The sequence below is a fragment of the Porites lutea genome, chromosome 8 (genome assembly GCF_958299795.1).
Source record: "Porites lutea chromosome 8, jaPorLute2.1, whole genome shotgun sequence".
In the NCBI taxonomy this organism is placed as follows: domain Eukaryota; kingdom Metazoa; phylum Cnidaria; class Anthozoa; order Scleractinia; family Poritidae; genus Porites; species Porites lutea.
This window is the reverse complement of record NC_133208.1, coordinates 9,634,183-9,661,698: the sequence shown is the minus strand read 5'-3', so window position 1 is coordinate 9,661,698 and position 27,516 is coordinate 9,634,183. Positions and strand designations below refer to the sequence as shown.

At 38.4% G+C, this 27,516-nt stretch overlaps 2 protein-coding genes across 2 annotated transcripts; both read left to right on the top strand.

Annotated features, from left to right (window-relative positions):
- Positions 1–5,225: 5,225 nt before the first annotated feature.
- LOC140946358 (acyl-CoA desaturase-like) lies at positions 5,226–9,002 on the top strand. The gene is made up of 3 exons (XM_073395462.1): positions 5,226–5,364; positions 5,910–6,451; positions 7,311–9,002. Exons 2-3 carry the CDS (start codon positions 5,919–5,921, stop codon positions 7,750–7,752), a joined length of 975 nt encoding a protein of 324 aa, XP_073251563.1. The 5' UTR covers positions 5,226–5,364; positions 5,910–5,918; the 3' UTR covers positions 7,753–9,002.
- Positions 9,003–22,736: 13,734 nt separating this feature from the next.
- On the top strand, positions 22,737–26,908 carry LOC140946828 (acyl-CoA desaturase-like). Its single transcript, XM_073395934.1, has 2 exons — positions 22,737–23,333; positions 25,350–26,908. The coding sequence occupies exons 1-2, from the start codon at positions 22,816–22,818 to the stop codon at positions 25,789–25,791; spliced, it is 960 nt and encodes a 319-aa protein (XP_073252035.1). The 5' UTR covers positions 22,737–22,815; the 3' UTR covers positions 25,792–26,908.
- Positions 26,909–27,516: the final 608 nt, after the last annotated feature.

Below are 27,516 nucleotides of genomic sequence, written 5' to 3'. Positions count from 1 at the left end.
GAAAATTTTTGCTGGAAAGGAGTCCTGGCAGTTTAAGTCTTTAAGTTTGGTCTTTTTTCGTTAATTAAAAACATTTCCTCAAATGTGTACTAAAACCTTCCTCAGCATTTCTTAAGGATTAAAACGTTCTTGGAGATTAGTTGGCTCTTGCTGGTGTTTTTGTTTAAGGTGTTTGCCAATTATGGAGTATCTGTGCTCGTCGACGCGTAAATGATGGAGGCGGAGGCTCGTGTAGCCAATATAATTCGCATCACACGAGTTACATTTTGTTACTAGGTGTTTTTACCAAGCAACAAAAATCCTCGTAATTTTTGCAATTTTTGCAGCATCATGGGCGGACTTTTCGAGGTCCTTCTTGGCCTTTTTTTTTCAAAGTCTTGAATTTGGTTAAAATTATTATTCTTGCTATTTTTGCGATATTTATTACTACCTAGTTGTTTTTAGCTAGCAATAAAAATTCTTGATACTTTTGCAATTTTGCGACATTTACGGACTTTTCGGGGCCCTTATTGGATTTTTCTCTTTCTAAGTCTTTCATCTTGTTATTTTTGTTATTCTTGCTACTCTTGCGATATTTGTTACTCGGTTTTTTTAGCTAGCAGAAAAATCCTTAAAAAAGTCTTAAATCTTGTTACATTTGTTACTCTGGCGATTTTTGCAATACTTGTTATTACTTGGTGTTTTACCTAGCAAGAAAGACCCTTGTTACTTTTGCGATTTTTGCGACATTTGCGGACTTTTCGAGCCGTTCTTGGCCTTTTCTCTTTCTAAGTCTTTAATCTTGTTACGTTTGTTACTCTGGCGATTTTTGCAATATTTGTTATTACTTGGTGTTTTAGCTAGCAAGAAAGACCCTTGTTTCTTTTGCGATTTTTGCGACATTTGCAGACTTTTCGAGCCCCTTCTTGGCTCTAGAATTTGATTAAAATTGTTATTCTTGCTAGTTTTGCAATATTTGTTACTCGATATTTTTAGCTAGCAAGAAAAATGCTTGTTACTTTTGCCCTTTTTGCGATATTATTTGCGGACTTTTGGTGCCCTTCTTGGCCTTTTCTCTTTCTAAGTCTTTAATCTTGTTACATTTGTTATTCTTGCGATTATTGCGATACTTGTTACTTGGTGTTTTAGCTTGCAAGAAAAATTCTTGTTACTTTTGCGACGTTTGCGGGCTTTCCGAGGTCCTTCTTGGCCAATTTTTTGTTTCTAAGTCTGGAATTTGGTTAAAATTGTTATTGCTGTTTTTGCGATATTTGTTACTCGGTATTTTAAGCCGACAAGAAAAATCCTTGTTACTTTTGCGATTTTCGAGACATTCGCAAACATTTCGACGCCCTTCTTGACTTCTTCTCTTTCTAAGTCTCGAATTTTGTTACATTTGTTATTTTTGCGATTTTTCCGATATTTGTCATCGATTTTTTTAGCTAGAAAGAAAAATCCTTCTTACTTTTGCGAGTTTTGCGGCATTTGCGGGCATTTCGTGGCCCTTCTTGGCTTCTTCTCTTCCTAGGTTTTGAATTTTGTGACATTTGTTATTTTTGTGATTTTTGCGGTATTTGTCATCGGTGTTTTTAGCTAGTAAGAAAAATCCTTGTTACTTTTGCGATTTTTGCGACATTTGCGGACTTTTCGGTGCCCTTCTTGGCCTTTTCACTTTCTAAGTCTTGAATCTTGTTACATTTGTTATTCTTGCGATTTTTGCGACATTTTGTGAGTGATTTTCTTGCATAATTTTTTCTCAATTATTTCTTTTGCGACAATTGCGAAAAACATTTGCTGGCAAATTCTTGCTAACAATATCGATCCTGCACATATGTCCGATCGTCTGCAAAGCGAATAATTCATGAGCAGATATATAGACATCACTTAAGAGTGATTATTATTCATTCAAAATATTTCCCCGATTCTGATTGGCTAAAAGCACACGATTAATTCACCATAACCAGTTACTGATGACCAAATTTGGAAGAAATTTGACTTTAACGAGGAAATGACGTCAAAAATGCAGCGTTCGTGCAGGTTAAGGCACCGTTAACCGAGAAGACCTGGGGACGAGGTTGAGTTGTTTTGGTTGTGAACTTGAAAAAATGGCGGACATTTCACTCGTTTCAAGAGTAAGAACTAGGCGAAAAAATAGCTAAACACATGGCAAGAACAGCAAGAAGACAATTCGAAGGTCGACATCTGCTATTTGGAGAATATTTGCGGAGCTGGACAAACCTAAACATAGACTATCGAAGATGAACTGAACATCGATGTCGATCGATGGATCGATGGAGGTAAGCATGTTTTAGCTATGTTTTTAAACTAGGAATTATTTTGAATGAATAATAAAACAGTTATTGAATTCGGCTTTCGTATCCTCGGCCTACGTACGGCCTCGACGGATAACACCCTCCTCGATCTCCATAATTCTTCATAAGATACTCAGCCTCATTCATTAACTGTTAATTAATCCCTTTCACCCGCCTTTCTAGGGCAAAACACTGGACCGCATAAGGGCTTAAAAATACGGACAGACGGAAAAGAATGAATAAGGAAATAAGGAAAGAACATGAGTAATAAGGAAAAAAAATAGCACCAAAACAAGCAAAACAACACTAGAAAAAAGAGAAAAAAAAACTAGTGAGGACAAAAAAGGACTGGTTAAAACCGAAAAGGACCAGTAAGGACGGAAAAGGACTAGTAAGAACAGAAAAGGACCAGTAAGGGCATAAAAGGACTGGTTAGGACAGAAAATGACTAGTTAGGACATAAAAGGACAAGTTAGGACGGAAAAGGACTGGTTAGGACATAAGAGGACTAATTAGGACGGAAAAAGGACAAGTAAGGACATAAAAGGACTAATGAGGACATAAAAGGACTAGTAAGGACAGAAAGGGACTAGTTAGAACGGAAGAGGACGAATAAGTACATAAAAGGACAGAAAGGACAAGTGAGGAGTAGAAAGTACAGAAAAGAGGAGTTTTGAGAAACGAGTACTACTTACAAGACATTGAACACAGTGTTTATTTAATTTATGTTGCACGACTATATGGCGTGCTACCATGTAGTACTTGCCCGGTAACCGGTCAAGGTTTTCAAAACACTAAATGGCCGGCAGTCCTATAGTCTGCTACACAGCCGTTTTTAGTGTCGTCACGCAACGCTCCTGTTAGTGGGGAGGAACGTTGCGTGACGACACTAAAAACGGCTGTGTAGCAGACTAGCATCCTATATTCTCAGTAAATTTCACAAAATCGAAAGTTTCCAGCTAATCTAAACTATCATATGTCGATTAAGACAGGTCAAGCGATCCTGAAATGCTTTATGGATCTCAAGTCTAGCGTTTGGTTTACGCTGGGCTCAGAAGACGAAACCGTGTTTTGTGACACTGAAAACTTTTTTTCAGCTCGACTACCTGCCGGTCCGGGCTGCCGGTCAAGCTTTTCAAAACACTAAATGGCCGGCAGTCCCATATTCTCAGTAAATTTCACAAATCGAAAAAATTCAGCCGTTCTGAACCATCATAAGTCGTGATCCAGATCAAAGTCTCCACGCGTTAGTTCCCTTCTGGAGCTGAAATACAGTTCAACATTATCTTGTCGACGTTATGATGAAACAAGCTCAGCTCCAGAAGGGAACTAACGCGTGGCCTGAACGCGTGGAGACTTTTCCCGCCGGTTTTCCGCGGAGGCCGCATGAAAGGTCAAGATGTTATGACGTCAAACGTCGCCTGTCACGCCATGCTTTGGACAGAAAATAGTAACGAACGTACAAAGACTCGAGACCAACAAAAACATGATATAGAAATCCCACAAAACCGGCTGGTTTTGATCAGGATCACGAGTTATGATAGTTTAGAAGGGCTGAATTTTTTCGATTTGTGAAATTTACTGAGAATATGGGACTGCCGGCTATTTAGTGTTTTGAAAACCTTGACCGGCAGTCGAGCTGAAGTTCTAAGTGTCACAAAACACGGTTTCGTTTTCTGAGCCCAGCGTAAACCGAACACTAGACTTGAAAGCTATAAAGCATTTCAGGATCGCTTGACTTGTCTTAATCGACATATGATAGTTTAGATTAGCTAGAATCTTTCGATTCTGTGAAATTTACTGAGAATATAGGACTGCCGGTCATTTAGTATTTTTGAAAACCTTGACCGGTTACCGGCCATATAGCCACAGCGAAAAACAAACATGAATATTTTGTGAAATTCACGGAATATGGGACTGCCGGTCATTTAGTGTTTGTAACACCTTGACCGGTTACCGGCCATATAGCCACAGCGTTTCTGAAAACCTTAACCGACAGTTGAGCAGAAAAAAGTTCTAAGTGTCACAAAACATGGTTTCGTCTTCTGAGCCCAGCGTGAACCAAACGCTATTTTTGAGATCTATAAAGCATTTTAGGATCGCTTGAATTTTCTTAATCGACGTATGATAGTTTAGATTAGCTGGATTTGAATTTGTGAAGTTTACTGAAAAGACTAGTCTGCCGCGCTTCATTTTATTCAAATGTGGCAACATTTGAAGCGCGCGCTGGAAGAGTTCGCTCAAATAAAATTGAAGTCAATGTTTATGCCGCGCGGCTGTAGACTTTTGCCGGTTATTTAGTATTTTTTTATATAGCCACAGCGTTTATAAGCCATCGATCCCAGGCTCGTCGACCTTGACTCGTCGACATGCGCTTTGTTGTTTTCCCGTAAACACCAGCGTATGCTACTGCACGTGCAAAAATGTGGCGCACGTGAAAACAGCTTCAGACTGTGAAGCAACGCAAAAATTATCTTAAGATACACTCTGCTTTGGTTAAATTCATTGTTATCTTCTTTTTTTGTTTCGTCGAATGAAAGGATTTTCTACTCTTTGGTACCCCTCATGTCACGTTGAAGAGTCTACTTTAGTCAGCGGGTTCAGCATGCGAAGAAGTGTAACCTTGAATGACCGCTGATGTTTTGAAACTAACCAATCACAAACTAGCTTTTATCAGGACAACTTTTCTCTTCGCGAGCCCACTAGAGCAATAAAATCTTGTCAGATAAAAAAAGATACGGCCAAAGAAGAACTATTTTTGAAAGATTTATCTTACACCTCCTCTTGTATAGTGTTGGTGGTAGCAGAACAAAAGTTTTAAATGCGTCGCAAATGGTTGAATAAATTGAATTATCGAATGAATGTGTAATTAAATTCTCCTAACCCGCCAACCAGGACTTCCGGTTTATGACCTTCACTGCACTTTAGAGTCATCCAGAAGTCATTCAAACATGCGATAAATAGATCTGCGCACTTGGATGTTTTATTTAGATGAGAGAAGAGCCCCGAAAGCCCAGTCACAACTGCATAGCATTTTGCCATTTGAACGCAGAATTCTGGCAATTTTCAACAGGTATGATGTTTCGCACCGGCTGTGGTGTTTATTTGTGTTTAGCCCTCAAAATGCCCTACCAGCGATTTAACCACCAATTTTAACCACCGAATTGCAAATCTTACGTAAGGCAAAATTAAGAAGCATAGGCTTCGTAGCTGACAAAAAATCTTTTTAGGTAGCTATTTAAGGATTTTTTAATGCATAGGCGGAAGAGTTCACAAATGGCCATGGTCGACACTCTATTTTGTTAAAATGGACCTGTTCATATTTTTTTCTTCTTTTCTTTCTATTTTTACAGATAAACGTACGTAATTAATATTGTAGAGATGAGAGAAACTAGTTGCACAATTAATTTTATTCAAAATCGCAGTGAAAACTGTATACAGTAGGAAATTGTGCACCCAAAACAGTTAAATTATTTACGAACCTAACCTACACTTTCAAGTGGCTTGTTTTCGTAGTGGTATTTATATCACCAAGTTGGGTTTTCCCCAGTTGGTTAAATAGACTAGTGAACAAAACGATCAACATTTCACCTTGTACTATGTTTAATTTCATTAAAGAGTGAAAAAATGGCGCCAAGAAGTGAGACAGTAACACAGATAGAACCCGTCAACTCAGCAGAAAAGAAGTCTTCCGAAACTACTCAAAAACGCCCAGCACCGCAAATCGTCTGGAAGAATGTTTATTTCATGGCGGTACTACATCTGCTGGCATTATACGGCATTTATCTTCTACCCGGTGCAAATCCGCGGACTTGGTTATGGACTTGGTTGTGTCATTTCCTTGGAGGGCTCGGTGTAACTTGTGGAGTACATAGACTTTGGTCTCACCGATCTTACAAGGCTACGTGGCCTCTACGACTAGCGCTCATGTTCATGAATTGTGTCGCCGGGCAAAATGACATTTTTGAGTGGGCGAGAGACCATCGGGTTCATCACAAGTGTTCTGAATCCGACGGAGACCCGCACAACGCGAAAAGAGGATTTTTTTTCGCACATATTGGATGGTTAATGGTCAAAAAGCACCCAGATGTGATAAAGAAAGGGCAGCAGTTGGATGTTAGCGATTTGTATGAAGACAAAATCGTTATGTTTCAGAGGAGGTAGTAAGACCAATTTAAATGTGTTTTAAGAGCTTAATTGTTTATGTTGTTAGTATATCCACCTGCTGTTGATAACAACTACCCACCCTTCTCCCTGCAAGGTTAAAAATATAATTGGCAGAAGAACAAGAGCGTCAGGAAAACTAAGGGGAGCTTTAAGTGTTTCTATGCACTATTATATTATAAGTCCTATTACGTTACATAAACTTTTTCACTGTTGTGTAAAAGTACCCCTCCTCATGTCTAGGAGCAGATAGTGACATTTAAGGGGCTGGTCATTTATTACCTGTTGTGGGGGTGGTGGGTAGGGGTCATTTGTGAGAAAACTTAGAAGATTTTCAAACCGACCCCCAATTTATCCTAGCTTTTTAAAAATGACCCCCCATAAATTTTAAAATAATGTGAAAGTGACCACCCATCAGACTGTGGTGGAAACTACAAATATTCTGTTACAAATCATGCCAAAGTTCACCACATACGTTATCTATAGAACGGTGTTTACTACTTACAGCTGCTGCATTCAATTTCAATTCATGCTCGTTACTGCTTTGAGCTACTTTCATGAAATTGATTATGACCCCCAGGTAATACTCCCTTATCAGAAAATGGCCCTGCCCCCTCCCCCCCTAAAAAAAAAACAATCAAGATTTTGAAAATGAGCCCCCAGCAAAATAGCCGGCCCCACCTCACAGGTAAAAAGTGACCAGCCCCTGAAGGTTTATGTTGGTGTTGATTTAACATGAGGCTTTTGTTGCTGCTTGAGATAGCTAAGTTGAAAGGAGTACCAAAAAAAGTCCTAACAAATAACTTAAAGGAAGATTGTTAGATTTACTAAATGTTTTTCTTTACCTTATTCCAGGCACTACAAACCTCTACAGGCTCTTTTTAATGTCATACTCCCGACTGCAATTCCATGGTACTTCTGGAATGAAAACCTTTTAACTGCATTTTTTATTTGTTATGCATTTCGCTATGCAGTTACCCTTAATGCAACTTGGTGTGTTAACAGCCTGGCTCATTTCTGGGGATCAAAGCCCTATGACCACAACATCAACCCTGCAGAGAACCTCACTGTTGTCCTGGCAACTGGGGGTGAAGGATTCCACAACTTTCATCATACCTTCCCACAGGACTATGCAACAAGTGAATATGGCTCACCATGGAATCCTTCTAAATGGTTTATTGATGGATGTGCAGTGCTTGGTTTAGCATATGATTTAAAAACTGCTTCCAAGGACTCTATCTTAAAAAGGAGAATGCGGACTGGAGACTTGCGTCAGCTGAACAATCATAACAACTAAATTCCTTAAAGTAAAGAATACCTGTCTTAATTAAACTCAATCTAACCCTGCTGCTGCATTGATTGGCACCATCAGGGAGTGTAGCAGTGCAGAATGGTTAAAAAGTCATGGGTCTTAGAAAAGTTAGACCCATTATCTGTCTTTATTTTTTGTTGATTTTTTGTATGTTTCTTTTCATTTTGGGAGTCGTGATAATTTTTTCGATAAGTCTAGTCTTACATTTTTAAAACTCAGGTCTAAGCATCCCGGTGAGTCTTGAGTTTTGAATTTTACCTTTCATTGTCCCTAATCACGAGCCAAATCCAGTTTCATTAAACATGTCAAATACTGCACACACAGGAGCTAAGGGAACAATTTACTGGCATATTGGTTTGTAGAATCTCCTGCAAGGAAGAATTATGTTTCATGGAAATATTAAAACTGTTCTTTCATCAGAATGATTTTGTCACTTTATAACACTCACACTGCTAAGTTAGATCACAACAAAAAAAATGAGTTTATTCAAGACAATTTGATTGATCGTAGAATGCTGCAAAACAAATTGTAGCATCCATTCCAAATTTCATGCAATGTCTCTATTTAATTCTTGAGATTAATAGTTAGAAAGGGTGCACTGTGTAAATGATATGCTTTAAAGAATGTATCATCTAATTACAAAAAGGGTAATATATTATTGTGGAAAAATTATGCTAAAAAAGGCAAAAATAGTAGTTTTTAATAAATTCGTGTAAAATGTAAGTCGCCAGTCTTTGCTTTTGAAAAAATTATGTACTAGATATTTATTATTGGATTGATCCAAATAATTGCTGTATTTTTATTCTTGGTTTTTAGAGGCTTTATTTAAAAATTGTTGGGTTAAATTGGTTCAACCAAGTCGAAATGTTCTCAGTGCAGTAGTTAAGAGCGGGATAACCAGAGCAGCAGACAGCAAAGGCTTAAACTTGAGTGGTTTTAATTTAATTATATAATATTATTGTTAAACTTAAGTGTTGAGAAGGTGGTAATATTCCACTGTAAGCTGCAAATTGCTGCCTGTCGGCTCATTTTGACTGGGCTGAGGTTGAACCCATAGTGCTTTTGCTTAAGGCAAAAATTGTGTGAAATAGTTCAATTTATACACAAAAAGAAAATGCTTATACTTTTCTGGTGTAAAAATATTGTTTACTTGTACATTTTATAATATAAAATGCAATTTTGATTAATGCATGCTGGAAATATTTCTGAAATAAAGTGTTACAGGGCTACGTGTACATTAGGCAGACCCCCTACTAAACAGACACTCAGTACTAGACAGACCGTAAGCATCATGTTTCCTTCCAGACATAAGCGATAGTCCCATGGGAGTTGTTAGCAGTAGCATGTTCAACTCTGGAAGTAAATGGGGGCAGGGGGGGGGGGGGGTTCGGTGAGGAGCCTGGCCTCAAAATTAATTTTTATTGGCCCTGCAAGCCGCCTCCCGTAGATCTGGCAGCCACTGGTTGGCATAATTTCACAATGTATTTGTGAAAACTACACTGAATGAATGTGTAAGCGTAGTGGTCAAGTGGTTATTCACCTCCCACTTCAGATGTGGCCATGGTTCAAAGCCTTGCCACTGCATTGGCAATAAACTTTGCTCAGCTTTGTCTCTCTTCACCCAGGTACAGGAAAAACCGCCAAGTAAGAACTTGTGTCTTTTTAAGTTAGTCTAAAGAGATTCTTACATTTTCTGAAGAAAAAAATACATTGTATTAACCCTGCAGTAGACGAGCACCCCATCCTAAAGGGGGTACCGGATATATTCCTAGTCATTTCATGCTATGGAACCGGGATAAGCTCCAGTCTAAAGGGCCACTTGCCTTGTATTCAGATTATTCAGACGTAGCCTTCTTTACCCTGCCTCCTCCAAAGGCTTTCCCAAGGTTCATTAGGGAGCACTGAGCACGAAACGCTATGGATCCGAGAAAATTTGGTTATGACGTGAGCGTGCGACCGAACACCCACCGTCCTTCCACCCACTACATGTAAGTCAAATGTCACAATACATCTTTCAAAAATATTGACACTAGCCTGTCCGTTATATAAGCCATTCGTATGAGGATTAATTGACAGCTGACAAAATTAGGCATCCGCTGACAAATATCACATGACCATCCAGGGCTGAGATGAAAGACCGGTCCTTTTGCCCCTGCATGTAAGCCACATTCTGTTATCAACATGAATGAATGAATGAATGAATGAAGAGTCGTGGATGAAAGGACAACTCAAAATACATTTTAACATGTGAACAGTAAGCTCGGACGTCAGCATACAAAGGCCAGGGGCACCCAACGGCAATTTTTGGAAAATATCTGTTATATATATAAACACAGCCAACTGGAATTATTGCTAAAATACTTACAAACCTGTTGTGCGAGAAAATACAAAGGTTGACAGGCCGCACATCTATACAGGCGTGGAACCCTCTGTGAACCGTTTTTCTTCTTTTTTGTAAGGAAATGATTGGTGGTTCTTTAAAAATTTATTGAAGTTATAGTTGGTTTTGTGTAAGATTCCATTTTTTCATTCAAGCTTCCTTTATAGTAGACACTGAGGGCTGGTATTGTGTCACGAATGGCAATATTTCTTTTTCCTCCTTGTTGTTTTGTTTTAGGAGTTTAGACTCCCTTTTGTGAATTTTATTTCTGATAGTAGGTTTTCTATCAAAGATAGGGGGCTCCCAACGAGAATATACTTCAAAACCAATTTAAACAGTAGATATAGGCATATTTTTATCCCCTAAGAATTTTCCATCTGTTTGGATCTCCTAGCTGAAAGTCTAGTGATACGAAAATTATAGGGATCAAAAAATAGGCAATTATACCGTTTTTTTAGATGTTCGAAAATCCTTGGAGGGGCAGACAAACAAGAAGTTTTACAACAAATGTTCCGAAAATTCTAGATCTCAAATCGTCTTTCGAACAGTTATTTTCCGAAAATTGACGTTGGCTGCCCCTGAAAGATTGTGGGTAGCCTCCGTCCATCAAGCGTTTTTTTTTTTTTAATTTGAATTATTTTCCTCAAAGGTTGTTTCTGAGGAGTTTTTTCGTAGGATTCTTAAGGCTTCTCCTTTGACAAATTCTTTTTTTTAACATTTGGAGGGTGACACGAGGTGAAATGTGTGTGCAAGAAGCTTTTCGTTTGTTTAAAATGTGTCTTTGCATCAAGGATAGATTTTTCCTTGAATCTTGTGCCTTTGTATACAACCGTGTCTAAAAACGCAGTCTCAGTGTCAAATGTTTCGGCCGTGAATTCATTAGTTGGGTGATGTAAGCTTGCTTGTTCAATGAAGGCTTCGATGTCTGGTTTACTCATGTCCCATAGGGAAAAGATATCGTGTATGTGGCATTTCCAAACGGTTGTTCTAAAGACAGTTTTGCTTAGAGTTGTTGTTTCAATATATGTCATGAAACATTGGCAAAGGAATCAAAACTGCTGTCTTTGTGCCCATTGCAGTTCCATGGTTTTGTAGGTAGTGCTTTCCACTGAAGTGGAAGAAATTTTCATTGAGGATTAATCTAAACATTTCGGGCAAGTAATGTGTAGGAATGGGTTGTCTTTGTTGAAATTTTCATATGCTTTGTGACAGAAAATTTCAATATACCCTCGTTTTGCTGTATATTTGTGTCAAGACTCATATTTAAACATACATTGAAACAAGAAATGTTCGGTTTTTCACATTCGTCTTTTCAGTGAAAGGTATGATTTCTGTGATTTTGATATTGGTTGTAGCAGTGTATCAACAAATTTTGTCAAGCACAGAACAAGAGGAAACCGAACATCCATGTTTTAACTAGGGGATGTGTCATGCAATTTCCAACCTTGCTTTAGAGGTGGGTCAGTCATTTTTGTGCCGAAGGGAGGGGGTGGGTCATGTGTTTTTTATCAACCACATTTCCAAATGCTCCGGCCCACCCCCCCCCCCCCCCCCTATACTTTTTGACCAGTCCCTAAGTCTTGATTCCTATAATTTTCGTATTGGCACTAGACTTTCAGCTAAGAAATCCGAACAGATGAAAAATTTTTAGGGGATATAAATATGCCTATATCTACCTTTAAATACTAAAATACGTTGAACAATGCTATGTTTAAGTGGTTTTGAACTATATTCTCGTTGGGTGCCTCTGAAAGGCGCCACAGGCAGCCACCTTCAGTCCATTTAGGAGCTTACTGTACCCACCCAGCCCATGATGTGATGTGTGGAGGTTGACCACAACACCGGGGTCTACGTCCCCTACTCTTTTCGAACAGTGGTGTGGATTCTTTTACAACCCACAACATTCTCGTCCCCAGAGCCACTCAGCTTAATTTGTAACCGACCAGTGGCTCTGGAAGCAACGGAAAATACGAATTTTTTTCATTGGCTGAAGGCAATTGAATGCGCAAAGCAAATTAAAAATGTAATCTACTGCGCATAACATTTTACTTCGTGCCCTCTCGACCTACTGACATAAATCCCGTGTCCGAGTTTCGTTGATTGCGACAATCCTGTTTTGTTTATATGCAATAGCAGTGAAGAAGAGAATTGCAGGTAAAGTTTGAGAAGTTTCTACGAAGATAACGAGCCTTGACAAAGAAAGCATTGCCTTCGGTGTGCGCTAAACTTTGCCCCTGTCTCGACCGTCGCATCTCCTAGCTCTTCCTGTTGCTCCTTGCTCGTTAAAAATCAAGCGATTGATACTGTGCGTGTATGGCGTTATTAATTAGCCTAATCAGTTTTTCTAATTCCTCTGGATATTCGTCGGTGCTACAGTGGGAAAGGAAATCAAGCTTTGACTATATTACAGAAATGATATGTACGTTAAGTTTATTGCAGTGTGCTTTTAATTTAGTTTGCCGTTATACATGGACCTCTTCGTGCATTTAAGTTATCACTTTAAGTATTGCAATTACAGTGGAACCTCGTTAATACGTTCACCAATAGACCAAAAAAATTTGGCCGTATTGATGTTAGGGTTTTTACACAAGAAAAAGTATGGCGGTAAAAAGTGGCCGTAATAACGAGGTGACCGTACTAGCGAGGTGGCCGTAAGGTAGGGTTTCACTGTAAATTTTAGTTTTGATGTTTACCCTGACCTCTTAGATTATGTTGGGCTTGTAAAAACTTTTGTTTTTAATTCTCTGTTTCTTTCTCGGTTTTGTTTACTTCGTAATCGCCTTTCTATGAGTTTTTTTTAAAAACTCGCAGCTCTAGCGGCCGATTGTTCAGGATAATAGCTGATTGGAGGCTTTTAATTGCTTTACTCGCATTATCGGTGTTTTATTTCTTCCGCTTTACCCTTACAAAAAAAGGCAAAAAAAAACCCGCAAGCCTTAAATCAAAAACTTGAGACACTCGAGTCTAAAAAGTTATTTTTAGCTTCTCTGCAGTTGCGTTAATTCTGGTTAGTAGTGGATACTGACACTTTTCAGTAAATATTGTTTAATATTTCAAAGTGTAGGAAATTTTTCTTTAGTTTAATTTACCAGTTTTGGCGTTAAAAGTAGTGTTTTTCATTGGCCCGTAAGCTACCGAGAAACTTATTTACAATTAAGACTTAAGGTGGCTCGATACAGTTTTTCAGGGTCAATACCTCCCAAGTTTGAGCATAAACTACGTCGCCATAAACAAAGTTTTGGAAAAATTGCCATCACAGTTGTATTAGATAAATACGGAAATTTGTTATGATCAGGGTTGCAACGGCATCGGAGTTGTCATAGCAACGAAATGACGCTATTAGCTATTTTACTTGCAGCAGTATATCTCGGCACTAGGAACTGTTCTTCGAAAATCATTCACAGGAGCTTTTTCCTCCAATAGCAGCCTCGATGTTCGTGAAGTTTAAGCGAAATCTGTAAGAGCGTTATCGAGATATTTTGGGATAAAGTTTTTATTGTTAGAAACACAGTAAAAAATGGACAATATTGTTGTTTGGCCGTTATCTGTAGAAATTGAAGCGCTTTCGACATGCAATTTCACCTCATAGTAGTTTCAATATTTTTAAAAGCGCGTGTGAAAGATCATGGGAGATAGCTCCAGCCGATTGCTAGAAAGAAGGGTTTGATTAGTATGTATCGAAGCGCTCTTGTTAGCGGTTTTGTAAACATCTTGGTCTACTTTAACAAATTAGCGAATAATTTTTAAACCGCTCGATGGATTATTTTTAGAATTTAAGATTCTTGAGATTAACTTTCCTTTTATATGACCTTTTAGTTTCAAGATTATTGATATGTTGTAAGGCAGTGAAATAAGGGCTACAATTTGTTACTTTTTTATCGGAAGTTTCGTCATTACAAGTGAAAGCCTCTAATTATTCAAGTCATTGTCTCTAAGTTTCATTTTCACGTGAACTGCAGTAACTAACAATGCAGTTGAAATATGCAAAAATGCTAGCTATTGTTGTGCACGAAAATATGAAACTTGGACAAAATACCCTGAATAATGAGAGGCTCACAATGGTAAACACAAAATTTCTGCCAAAATATTGGCGAATTGTAACCCTTATTTTACTGCCTTACAATATATCAATAATCTTGAAACTAAAAGGTCATATAAAAGGAAGGTTAATCTCAAGAATCTTAAATTTTTAAAAAAATCTATCGAGCGGCTTAAAAATCATTCGCTAATTTGTTAAAGTAGACCAAAATGTTCAAAAAACCGCTAACAGAGCGCCTCGATACACACTAATCAAATCCTTTTTTCTAGCAAACGGCTGAAGCTATCTCCTTGATCTTTCACACATGTTTTTAAAAAGATTGAAACTACTGTGAGGTGAAATTGCATGTCAAAAGCGCTTCGTTTTCTACAGATAACAGCCGAACACCAAGATTGTCCATTTTTTATCGTATTTCTAACCACAAACTCTTTTTCCCAAAATATCTCGATAACGCTCTTACAGATTTCGCTTAAACTTCACGAACGTCGAGGCTGCTATTGGAAGAAAAAGCTCTCCCGAATGATTTTCGAAGAACAGTTCCTAGTGCCGAGATATACTGCTGCAAGTAAAATAGCTAATAGCGTCATTTCGTTGCTATGACAACTCCGATGACGTTGCAACCCTGATCATAACAAATTTCCATCTTTATCTAATACAACTATGGTGGCAATTTTTCCAAAACTTTGTTTATGGCGACGTAGTTTATGCTCTAACTTGGGAGGTATTGGCCCTGAAAAACTGTATCGAGCCACCTTAATATGTAAGCCTGTAAAATGTAAATCTCTAGAACAACTACCGGGTGTTCGATTGCAGTTTTCGGAGGGTTTAGAATTTTGCCTTGTGCTTTTTACTTTTGCTAAAACTTTTTTTCAGGGGATACTTAAATATGAATGAATGAATGAATGAATGATAACTTTATTTATACACGGTTAAAAACATCAGTCTAACATAGGGAATTAATTAAAAATTCCCAAAAACTGTTTTACATATGTGCCGTGTGGGAGTACCGATCAGAAAACCATCTATGGGAACTTCTCTTAAAGGTCAAATAAACCAAAAAATTGACATATTTTCTTTTGTCGCTTTGCCTTCACCAAACACTAAAAAGAACCATCCTAAGTGAGATGTGGGTAAAGATTTTTCTTCCCAAGCCTTTATAGAAAGATAAAAGATCAAAATCCGAGCATTTCCGAAAACTTCACGAAAACGTTTCTGAAATGGCCGCGTGATAGACTGGAGACTACGTGACGTCAACGTTGGTCTTTCATGGTCTTTCAGGGCGGAAAAACGTTCTGCGCAAGGTTCTGGGCTTAATGGGCATCCCTTATTGCCTGCGTTTGTTTGTCTCGTTCTGTGAGAGTTCTGACTGAAACAGAATGAAATACACGAGGTGCGAACGTTTGCTCCTTGTAAAGGCTTTTTTTTTGTTTTTGTTGTTGTTGTTGTTTTTTCGTCACTTGAAAATTACTTTGGATTCAGAACAACCAATGTTAGAGTAAAAACAGATCATCCGTCAGTCTGAGGAGGAATAAAACGTTTTGAACATTTCCAAAGAGGTTTGTATTTTTCTGATAATTGTGAATTCGATTTGTGAATTGATTTTGTGTCCAGTTCTTCGCCTTCTTTCGCCGGACTCAATTAAAACCCGCTTGTATTCTGTTATTAGTAGTTACGGTTAGTTTTTTTACATGCCCAGATTTATTTACCTTTGCAGAACCAGCTTTATCCTTATGTCAAAGAACCGTAATGCTAACGCTTGCGAGTGAACAAACTTGAGGGCTTAAAACTTTCTCGGAACTTTAGAAGGCCAGCAAGCTTACTCGAGAAGAAAAGACTACTTCGATCATTTTTCTGTTTGCTTAAGTAATAATAGTCAGAGTTTTTTCCTTTAGTTTTTTCAGTTTTAATTACATAGTTTTGTTATCTTTCTGTAGGCAAATTTTCCTTTCACTCGCTGTGAAGTAGCGGAGAACGACAACTGCCGGCAGTGACTCCAAAACAATCGACTCTTTGCTCGTAAACAATTGCTGGAGCTGGATTTGACTAAAGCGAGCAAAACAAATCCTTATGTGCAGTTTTCTGTATTTTCTAATGATTCAGTTTGCTGAGTTTAATTTGCTTGAATGAAGACCCTCGCATGGACCAGTTACTACTAAAAAGTAGCTAATCTAGCTAAGTAGTCGGAATCATGGCTTGGCTGCGAAGCTTGCAACTGATCTTTTGCTTTTAAGATCTTTAGGTAGGTTGTTTCCGTACAAAAAATTCACTTCTTCTTTTTCAGCAGGCATAAGAGCCTTGAGCCTTATTTTTTTTAATGAAAATTTGTTGTTTTGCAACCTTATTGAAGCTTTTTTTAGTTCACTTATTAAAGCTGAATTTTATGCATGATGGAATGGTTCTTTGCTTGTCGCATCTCTTTGCCAGCTTAAAGTGGCGTCTATCGTCCTTAAAGTGACCGCAATCGGTAATTAAATCTTATACATAATTGGAAAGAAGTTTTTGCAATAATGTAACTTTAACTTTGTTTGAAGGAAATCTTACTTACGCGTAGGTTTTTAACAGGTGTTATGCATGTTCAACTTGGCATAACAAAGCAAAATTAATCTGCGCGAAACGATCAAGTTTAGAAATCTATGGTTGCTTTGAAAACGATCTTGGGGAAGATTTACTAGATAAAGATTAACTCTTTTTTTGCCGTCATATCAGCGCCAAAACTTCTACATTGAGGATTGTGTTTGTATTTGTTAGTGATCTGCGAAGCTAGAAGTGTCCGATCGAGCGTGGGTTTTAATATATCAGCTCGAGTGCGACAAAGTTCAGTGACTTCAAACACATTGTGGGCAAACTTAAATTTCTTTGGGCAGATTATTCAGTATACAAAGATATTTTGTTTTGTGTCCACGGTGGAGCTCCGGACCTTATATATCCAGGAACTTCCTTATATGAACACATTTTGTGAATGCATCTTGAAAAAAATCGGACTTACGCACGCACATTTCCAGTACAACTCAAGAAAAGTCAAGTAAATGTCGTTAAAGTCCGTTTTACTATGATGTATTCTTCGAGAAAATTAAATAATAAGAAGGGTATAACCACAGCTTGCAACTTTTGGAGACAAATTGCTGTTTTTCCGACAATTTTTCCGACCGCTCTACGAAGATAAGGGCCAAAAAACAGCCATTTTTAATTGCGAATATCTCGGAGATACTTGCTTCAATTGAGCTGAAACTTCATAGTATGGTTATTTGGTTCATATTAAAGACAGTTCACTAGAATTGAACTGAAATAAAAAAGGTCGAAATTTTGGTTCATTTGACCTTTAAAGAAACTAAAGGAATTTGATGTACGTATTTCCTCAGGAAGACTGTTCCATAGAAGAGCGCCACTACAACACTAACTACAGCTCCGCTTCAGGTGATCAGTTCTTGGTTTGGGGAGCACTAATTTTTTCTTCGCTTTGCGAAAATAGTAATTCGGTGTTCTTGGGGCAAACATGACAGAGATAAGCTGGGGCGAGATTATTAATCAATTATTAATGCACTTCTACTTTAAATTAGCCTTTTGTTTAGCCCTTCTAACCGATAAATTGTCCCATCCAAGCGAGTTAGGAAGATATCTGGAACTAGTATTATAGCTAGATCTGGTGAAAACTCTGATAGCACGATTTTGAAGTTTTTGAAGTTTGTCACTAAGCTGTTGGGTCAAGCCATCCCATACAGCGCTGCAATAATCGAAGTGTAGCTCGATAAGACCTTTGTATATTTTAATTGCAGTGTGCATTGAAATAAATAGCCTGACCCGTTTAACAGCACCTATACCAGAGGATACTTTTTTAGAGATTTCACGAATGTGGGCCTTCCACGAGAGATTTTCATCAATGATAAGCCCGAGAGATTTGATCTGATTGCTTTCGTTTATTGGGACGCCGTCTATATGAATGTTCTGTGCGTAGTCACTTAAGGACTGTAGTTTCTGCCTCGAGCTAATAACCATAAACTCTGTTTTGGCGACATTGAGATCAATATATTTCAGGTCATTATTGATTTGAGACTCAAGAGCAGGTATAGTAGCTTCAGAAAAGGCAACATTAGTGTCGTCGGCATAAATTCTAGGAGAGCCCACATTCAAACAATTTGGTAGATCATTTATACAGAACATATAAAGAAGAGGACCCATTATTGACCCTTGAGGTACGCCACAATTTAGATGGCTCGCGCTAGATAGATGAAAGTTACACTTGACCAGTTCATTTGCTTTGCGAAAATCTGTGAATTTAATTTCGCCTGTACTGTATTTCAACTCTCCCAATCTGGGGAAAAACTGTGAAAACAACATTTAAACATACTCTCCGCTTATTTCAAGAAGAATCATAATAAGAATAGAATAAATTGAGACGGCAGGTTTTGTTAAAAGGAAGTATATGTTTTGATCGTCGAAGCAAGGGGCAAATAAGCTAGACTTGCTACAAGTCGACCTCACGAATTTCTTAGCGAGTGGAATCGAAGTTCAGATCTAGGAAGTCACTTCAATGGAACTATGTGGCTTTAATCTAAAAGAAAAGTTGGAGTGTTCAAAAGGTATTCACAAAGAAACGATTTGACATCAAATACGCAATGGCAGACAAAAGGTTTGTCGAATCGTTGAAATGAAGATCAGAGGAAAGATTCTTTGTTCAAAAAGAACTTGGCGGCTTGCATTGTCGATGAAACGCATACTATCAAAACCGGGACAGGATTGATGAAATGAAACACTTTCCACTGAGGGGCACGAATTTCAAAAAACCTTTCGCTATTGTTATTATTTGCTCGAGGGCGACCTGACGTCTCATGTTAATGTCTCGTTATTGCAGCCTATAAAAACGTCTCGGTACAGTTTGTGTTCTGAAAACATCTTAACTGCCAGCACGATTTTCGTCGCGAACATGCGACACATCGTGTAACTTTGGTTATTATTATCACCATCCAAAATAACATGAATAAAAAATCATTATAAAACGTTTTCCGTGTTTGCATAGCCTGATATAAACGCGAGAGGGGTTGGGAGAATTAGAGACAGTTATGCAAACCCGCCGAGACTACGAGTCGAGGGTTTGCATATCTATTGAGAATTCTCCCAACCCCTCCGGCGAGTGTTCGTATCAGGCTATAGAAATGCAGGAAAAAAGTTTTTTATTGCATTTATAAAATAACTTTCCCGAGAAAAAACGCAAAACTCTTTGTTATGGCACTGATTAAGAGAAATCCTTATCAGTCTCGAAGTCTTGTACACGACGTCTTGCACGCGTAATCAGTTGTTGTTCTGCAAAAAAGATGCTTTCCAAAATACTGCTTTTATCACTTAAAATGTCTGCTTAAGCAGAAAAAAAAATTGACACAGCATGCATGTTTGCAAAGACTTTACAAGTTTCAGCTGACGAGGGAATGGGTAAATAAAGTAAATTTGTCGAGTTTTCAACGCAAAAACTTTTTCATATTCGTGCTTGCGTGATTAGCGCGCGAAAAGCAAACATCTTGACGTCACAACCATGTTCATATACTCTCTTACACACAGCCCCTCGGCCAATCAGAGCGCGCGTACTATCTTAGTTATAATTTATAAAATATACTTTAAAACAACGTGGAACACTATGATATGAGGTGTTATCAACAGTTGGTTTTCGTCCCACCTACAGTCTCGTGCACAGACAACTTATGTTGGGTCATTTATTTCTAATAAAGTAAGCACTGAAAATGAAGAAATGATCGTCGCAGTGAACGCAATTTATGCAATTGCGTAAAGAAGCCTGAAAAAAATTCAGGACTTCAACGGGGTTTGAACCCGTGACCTCGCGATTACCGGTGCGATGCTCTACCAACTGAGCTATGAAGCCACTGACGTTGGGAGCAGGACAATTGTGGGTTCATATTTCTTTCACGGGAACATATGAACCCACAATTGACCTGCTCCTAACGTCATTGGCTTCATAGCTCAGTTGGTAGAGCATCGCACCCGTAATCGCGAGGTCACGACTTCAAACCCCGTTGAAGTCTGAATTTTTTTCAGGCTTCTTTACGCAATTGCATAAATTGGGTTCACTGCGACGATCATTTCTTCATTTCCATTTCATTTCCGTAGTTCATATATGATTTATTTCATATATCTTTAACAAAGTAAGCACTCCTTGCGGAGTGCTGCAAAGCTCATTGCTTGGTCCCCTGCTTTTCATACTTTGCATTAATGTATTAGTAACTGCTCGGATAAATTGAAGTTTTACCTTTTTTGCTGACGATACTAGTTTACTTTATGCAAACAGGGACCTTAAATCATTAGTGAGGACTGTTAATGCAGAAATATCTAAACTTTGTGAATGGTTTACTGCAAATAGGCTAACCTTAATTATCAAGAAATCCAATCATGTCATATTTCGTCCCCAGCAAAGGATACTTTCCTATAAACCTCAAATTTGGGTATTTGACAATGACAAGTAAGCTCAGGTGTTTTTAGAGTGCAAAGAATACTTTAAATACCTACAGTAGGTATTCTTATGGACAAAAACCTAAGCTGGAGCGAATACCCCTTGTCGCATTGGAAATTAGTAAAACTATAGGAATTATCGCTAGTTTAAGACATTCTGTTCCTTTTCGAACTTTATCGCAAGTGTACCCATTTCTTACCTATTCCTATCTTATTTCTATCCTATGTATCTTATTCCTGCCTTAGGGGCAAGCCACAAAAACTAAGTTAGAGAAACTTCTTATTCTCCGCAAAAAAGGGCTCTTCGGTTAATGCATTTTTCACCAAGTAGAAAAGATCGGGCGATTCCTCTCTTTATCAAAAGCCACATCTAACCTATAAGTTTTCCGTATGTTGAATCAATGTGCAACCTCATGTATAAAGTCAAGAATACAATAGCACCAGTTAATTTAAGAAACCTCTTTGAAGAAATATCAGATATACACTTGTATAGCACAAGGTCAAGCCTTCCTTTTCAAACTTTGGAGCCAAAGCGTGGAATTGATAGCAACTCATTTTAAAAGACAGCTTAAATACGGCAATTTCAAAAAACAATGATGATCCTAAATGACCAAGACGAATATCTTGAACCACTAACCATTCTACAACTACTGAATTTTTAGCATCTTATGTTGCTTGTAAAGCATGTATACTTATTTTACCCTTTTTAGTGTAAATAATTGTGCTCTATTGTCTTACCTAATTAATTTCCTTTTTTCTTATAACACTTTTTTTCTTTACAGTTTACTTTACAAATCTACTTAATTATTTTTCTTTATTTATTCATTCATTCATTTATTTATGTATTTTTTACACAAACCGCCCCGAATAGCTTTTACTGACTTGCGGCTTGTGTTTTAATGTATTTTTGTAACAAAGATTTTGAAATAAATAAAGTTGATACAAAATAAGTGAAGTTGTTGTTAAATATCCCTTTACCTAAAATAGTGATTTTTTGGTGAAATTACTACAGTAGCTTTAAAAAAAATGTAAGCATTTGTATTTGACTGAAGACTGATTGAAGATTGTGAGCTACAAATAGCAATGTGAAAGGATTCAGACGATTTAAATAAACATCGGCTGACCACACTTAAGTTGTGTGTTTCTTCCGTGTGTGGTTCTGAGGCGATTTATAGCCATTTTATGGGTTTTATTGGAACTGGTTTGCTCTCTACAATTCGACTATAATCCTTTATTTCGATAGATCTGTGAGATCAAGGAAGCAAACCTGTTCCAATGAAATTTAATCAGCTCAAGAACCATTCAGGAAGGAAAAAACACAAGTCAGGTGAGGATGGCCGATTTTATTAAAATCCTTTCAAATTCATACCTTACACACAGAAACAATCGTTTTTTCCCCCAAACAAATCCTTATATTTCGACGTTTACACAACAATTCACGGAAGGCCTATATCTGGATCCTCTTCGACTAACCAAAGGTCAAAAGTCCGTTAAGGATAACGTGACTATCATGAGACAAACCAAAAACAAATTCATCTGCATCAGACACAAAAGTAGTCTACCTACCATGAATAATTGATGTTTAAAAAATGTAAGAATAAGAATATATGTCATTATGTATTTAAAATTAGTGTAATTAACTCTGCGTCGAAATTAATGTGCGAGTTCTGGTCATGAGTCGAGTCTCTTCTTCCATGAACCTTGTAGAAGAACGCGAGAAAACGAAACGCTGTAAATAACGAATGTCTGCGCGGGAGGCCATAACGAGAAACGAAAACGGACGAGGACTGGGGAGAGGCAGCCCTCCTTTCTTCCTCCTCAATCGTGCTCCCCTTTCTTTAATTTTCCACACTCGCCTTTCCTTATCGCTCGTCCTGACTAACTAATAGCCTGGGAAAAGCTAACATACTTGTTGAGAAACAAAGTTTTAAGAAAATATGTGGTTCAACTCTTTCAGGATCGAAGCGATACAGTCGTGACGCGCAACCTATGCACTGGCAGCCCGTGACACGGATTTTATAATTTATGTGCATTTTAATCTTTATGGTTGGCTGCTCTTTTAAAATGATGAATATTATTAAAACAATTGGCTGAAAGCTGAAATAGCTTTTGTTGTGGTCGTTTACGCTGTTCACTTTAGGCAATTTTACTCTTTTACTGCCTAAAACGACTGAAGATGTCTCGAGGAAATACAGCAGTTACAACTCAATCAGAAACGAAAAATTCTGACCGTGCTGGAAAAACCCCGCAGCGTCAGATTGTCTGGTTGAACGTTTATTTCATTGCAGCTCTACACCTAATGGCGCTGTACGGTATCTATCTCCTTCCAACAGCAAATCCAAGAACTTGGGTCTGGGCTTGGCTTGGTCACATCTTTGGGGGACTCGGTGTAACCGCTGGAGCTCATAGGCTGTGGTGTCATCGCTCTTACAAAGCCGTCTGGCCTCTCAGATTGTTTCTAATGTTGGTCAATTGCATTGCCGGGCAAAACGACATCTTTGAATGGGTAAGAGACCATCGAGTTCATCACAAATACGCCGAAACCGATGGAGACCCGCATAATGCTAAAAGAGGATTCTTCTTCTCGCATGTGGGATGGCTGATGGTCAAAAAGCACCCGGATGTCATAAAGAAAGGAAAGCTGTTGGACTTGAGTGACTTGCTCGAGGATGAAATCGTTATGTTTCAGCGGAGGTAATTATGACAACTCCCACTTTTAGGTGCATGTGTAAATAGTTTGCATGGGGGTAGGGTGGAGGAGACAAAATGGTGTCGATTACATTGCTTTTTTGCTGGGCGGGCTGCCGTAATGTGGTATGTGCCGCCTAACATGGTATCGTTTTCGGGATCTTGAGAGTAAACAGGGCATGCAATTTCAATAGTAAAGCGTCTTGACTAGGTATTCTTTCTATCAGAGCCGGCGTGAATGTTGGCAGTGCGCGGTCTATAAGTGTGGTCTCAACAACTTTAAAAAAAGTCTCATTCTACGTACCCCGTTCTCAAAAGAACTTGGAGACCTAAGATGAAATAACCGTGCGAACGGTGTGATAAAGCTCCCACTGGCACCCAGCGTACATTCTATGATGTTAGTTTTTAGAGTCACGAAGAAAGGACATGTATCTTGAAAAAATAGCGAAATGAGATCATTGCCTTAAACACGGCCAGGGCTTGAAGGCGCTGTTCTTTTGACTGAATAGACAGCACTATCGAGCCCCAGGATCGAGCCTCGACCTCTTCGGAAGAGTGATGGTGTTATGCAATACCGCCTTCATCGGCGATCAACGTTGTAGTGTTTGTCGCATAATGTCACGCCTCAAACATTTCGCTTTCTTCATGGTTATAAATCAACAAAGGTCAGTAGTGGTTGGTTGCTGCCATCCTAGACTTGTGTCTTGTTGATGTCTTGGAAAGTTTCTTTCTACATAGTATCAGCCTCGTTGAACTGATTGTCCTTATCTCTTTTCGCTTCGATAGTTTTATTATTCTCTTTGTTTCTTCACAATTTGCATGCTCAAGAATTGAAAAGTAGACGTTGCATTTCGAGTCGTACTCTGATGGTAGCCTTGATCTCTTTTGTAAAAATCGCCTTCAGGTACTTACCAGCGCCAAACGCCTAGTACAGAAAAGTGGTTTTTTCCACTGGCTGGGTATCGGGTAGTCAGGCTTCACAGCCGTTGTCTGTGTTGTCACGCAACGCTCACGTTTGTGAGAAGCAGCGTTGCGTGAGGACACAAAGAACGGGTGTGCAGGCTATTGTAGGTGCCGGGTTTAAAGAACTGATCTGATTGCTTCACATAAAACAAGTTTTCTCGGTACACAATAATTACGTTCGTTGTTAGAAATGCTTTCACACTCTGTAAGCTAGATTGGATCACTTCATGAAGATCCATGCACAAAATATATTGAAAGAAAATGATTATTCAATGTAGTATATCTTTGATAATAGATAGTATCAAATCACCCAAAACAATCGAGGGCGTGTGCCTCATTTTTCGCGCGAGGCGGACTTTTCATACTCTCGGGTGGTCTCTCTTTCTCGAAACTATCAAGAAGACCCATAATGATTGTGTACATGTACTTCGAAATTGTTAGTGGCGAATATGGAAATCAATCAACACTCCTAAGTCTTTTATTTTCTTCGTTAATATTGTTAAGGAGTGAAATTCTAGTTATTCTCCAGGATATTCCTGACTTACTATAGACTGCGGGCAGTGTCTCATTTTTCTTTTCAGTCACGGTCGATTGAAAGCCGCACATGTGGGGGGAGGGTGGGGGAGAGCTAGACTTTTAAGAGTAATGCCTAAATCTTCATTCGAGAAAAGTAAAATATTTCAACGTCAATTATACAACTTTTATCTAATCGTCTTATTCAAAATACCACTTCCATTCTAAGCAATAATAGATTTTATAAATAGCACTAATGCTAGCGGGGCTGGGAAAATGTTTGAAACTAATTATTTAAATCAAACTTGTTTCGATGGAAATCATTTAAATAATTAAACTTCGCCCTGGAAGATAATAGGCGATTCTTGTAATACCGTTTTATGGTGCTTTCTAATTTGCGATTGGACTTTTGCTACAAGCAAACAGAAATTTATATATCTTCAGCCTTTACGCGGGAAAAACATGACATGAAGTACATTAACAGCTCTCCTTGTGACAGCAGAGAAATTTATAACAAAGATCTTAAATGTTCTAATCTTGTTGCAGGCATTACAACCTCCTCGGAACCTTGTTTAACGTCTTAATTCCTACAGTGGGTCCTTGGTACCTATGGAATGAAAGCCTGTACAATGGATTTTTCATCGCCTTTGCCTTGCGATACACCTTCACCCTTAACTGTGCGTGGTGTGTGAATAGTTTTGCTCATATGTGGGGGACAAGACCCTATGACAAGAGTATCGCATCTGCAGAGAGCATGACTGCCATCATAACAAGCAGTGGTGAAGGCTTCCACAACTTTCATCATTCGTTCCCACAAGATTATGCCACAAGTGAATATCCCTCGCTTTTGAATTTCACTAAAATGCTCATTGATGTATGGAGGCTGCTAGGATTGGCATACGATTTAAAAACTGTATCCAAGGAGTCGGTATTAAAGAAAAGAATGCGATCTGGTGACCTACAACACCTAAAGGAGCACACTAGCTAAATATTCGTGGTATTGATTGAAAGGAGCTGTGTCCCGAAACTAGAACAAATTCTTAAAAAACTGTCCACCAAAATGTAACCGCTAGATATTTATTTAACTGATACAGCAACTACACTCAAAAGAAGGCATGGATGAAAAAAAATTCAAGAAAAAAAAGAGAGATCATTGCAGTTGGGGTTTTTAAACTGTTTAGTATCAGTTGTTTTTACTTTAAACTGCTCTACTTGGGAGTCATTAAGAGTTTTTTTTTTCGCTTTTGTAAGAACTAAACAAAATTGATTAACTGACGGGCGTAACATATTGCATTGAAGTGTTACAGCCTGAGGCTGCTTTAAACAGGCAGTAAACTGAGCAGAGTAAGTGAGAGAAAGAGGAATGGGATTCCGGGCCTTGCCTTCTCCTATCCCCACCTTTCTACAACATCGGGCAGAATGGCTGGACATTTACGCATAATAATGAGCTACACCGGCGGGCTATTCAAGCATGAATGCCCCACAGAAGCGCCACAATAAGAGAGAAAAGGAAGGAACTTGGAGAAGATCACTCTCTTCAATCGCCATTTTAAAATGTTTATAATCTACTTTTTTTAGATAAAACAGCGGCTTTTTGTAGTTAAAGGACTAATCTTCAACGTTAAGTAGAAACCAGGAAACTTTAACGAGATTAACTTGTAGACTTTCTGCTTTCAAAACTCTGTATTTTCGGCGTTTCTAGTATGGGTTAAGACCGTATTAAAATTCAGGTTGGATTTTTTGTCCAAATAAGAGACAAACTCCGTAAAAAACAACGGATTATGGAAGGTTTTTATTTGCACAGGCCACCATGTAATCTATGATTGTAGTCGGAAACGGTGTAAGGCCTGGGTACACAAGTTGTTACAGTGAATCAATACATCAAAGAGTGTGAGTTCCTTTTTAACTCAAAACTCAAACTCGTCTTGTTTGGCAAGTCAAAATTCGCATTTTGCGTTTCCCTTTCAAAGGGCTTGTGTGGCGGGGAGCGGCGCATTTTCCTATAATCCCGAAACACTTTGCACTTCGTAAATATTATTCTGTTTATAGTAGTTTCGAGTGTCAATGGTTTCCAGCTGAGGCTTATCCACCAAAATACAACGATTTCAGCAGAATTAAAAAGACAAAGCAAAAAATCATCTTTGATAAATTTCTTGCTTGTAGTACCTCTTTCTACGACAAAAAGGGCCATTTATACGAGGAAAAATAAGACTCGCCTTACATAAGACGCGAACTGTACCATTTAACCAACGGCAACCATTTAACCAACGGTAATCCAACGTGGCGCGCCGAAAATCAACGGATGCGTACTATGCGTTCGCGTCTTAAATAAGACGCGAAGGTCATTTATACGAAGTTTTTCTTGTCTTAGCTAAGACGCGCCTTATCTAAGAACAGGTGTTAAGGGCTGTTCTAAAATAAGACGCGTCTTAGCTAAGCCGCGTCTTATTTTAGACGAAATGTGCCATTTATACGGAAAGTTCGCGTCTTATTTAAGATGCGTCCTATGTAAGACGCGTCTTATTTTTCCTCGTATAAATGGCCCTAATGTCTCTTATTATGCTAAGCTGGTAAAAGACGCGTTCCCAAGAGTCAGTAGCAAGGAAGATGCAAATCATGTCTCATCTGGTGCAAATTCCAGTTTGAATCGTGTAGAGTTGTCATCATCACAAGACGAAGGACTGAAAGGTTTGTCTTTTTCGAATGGAATGAT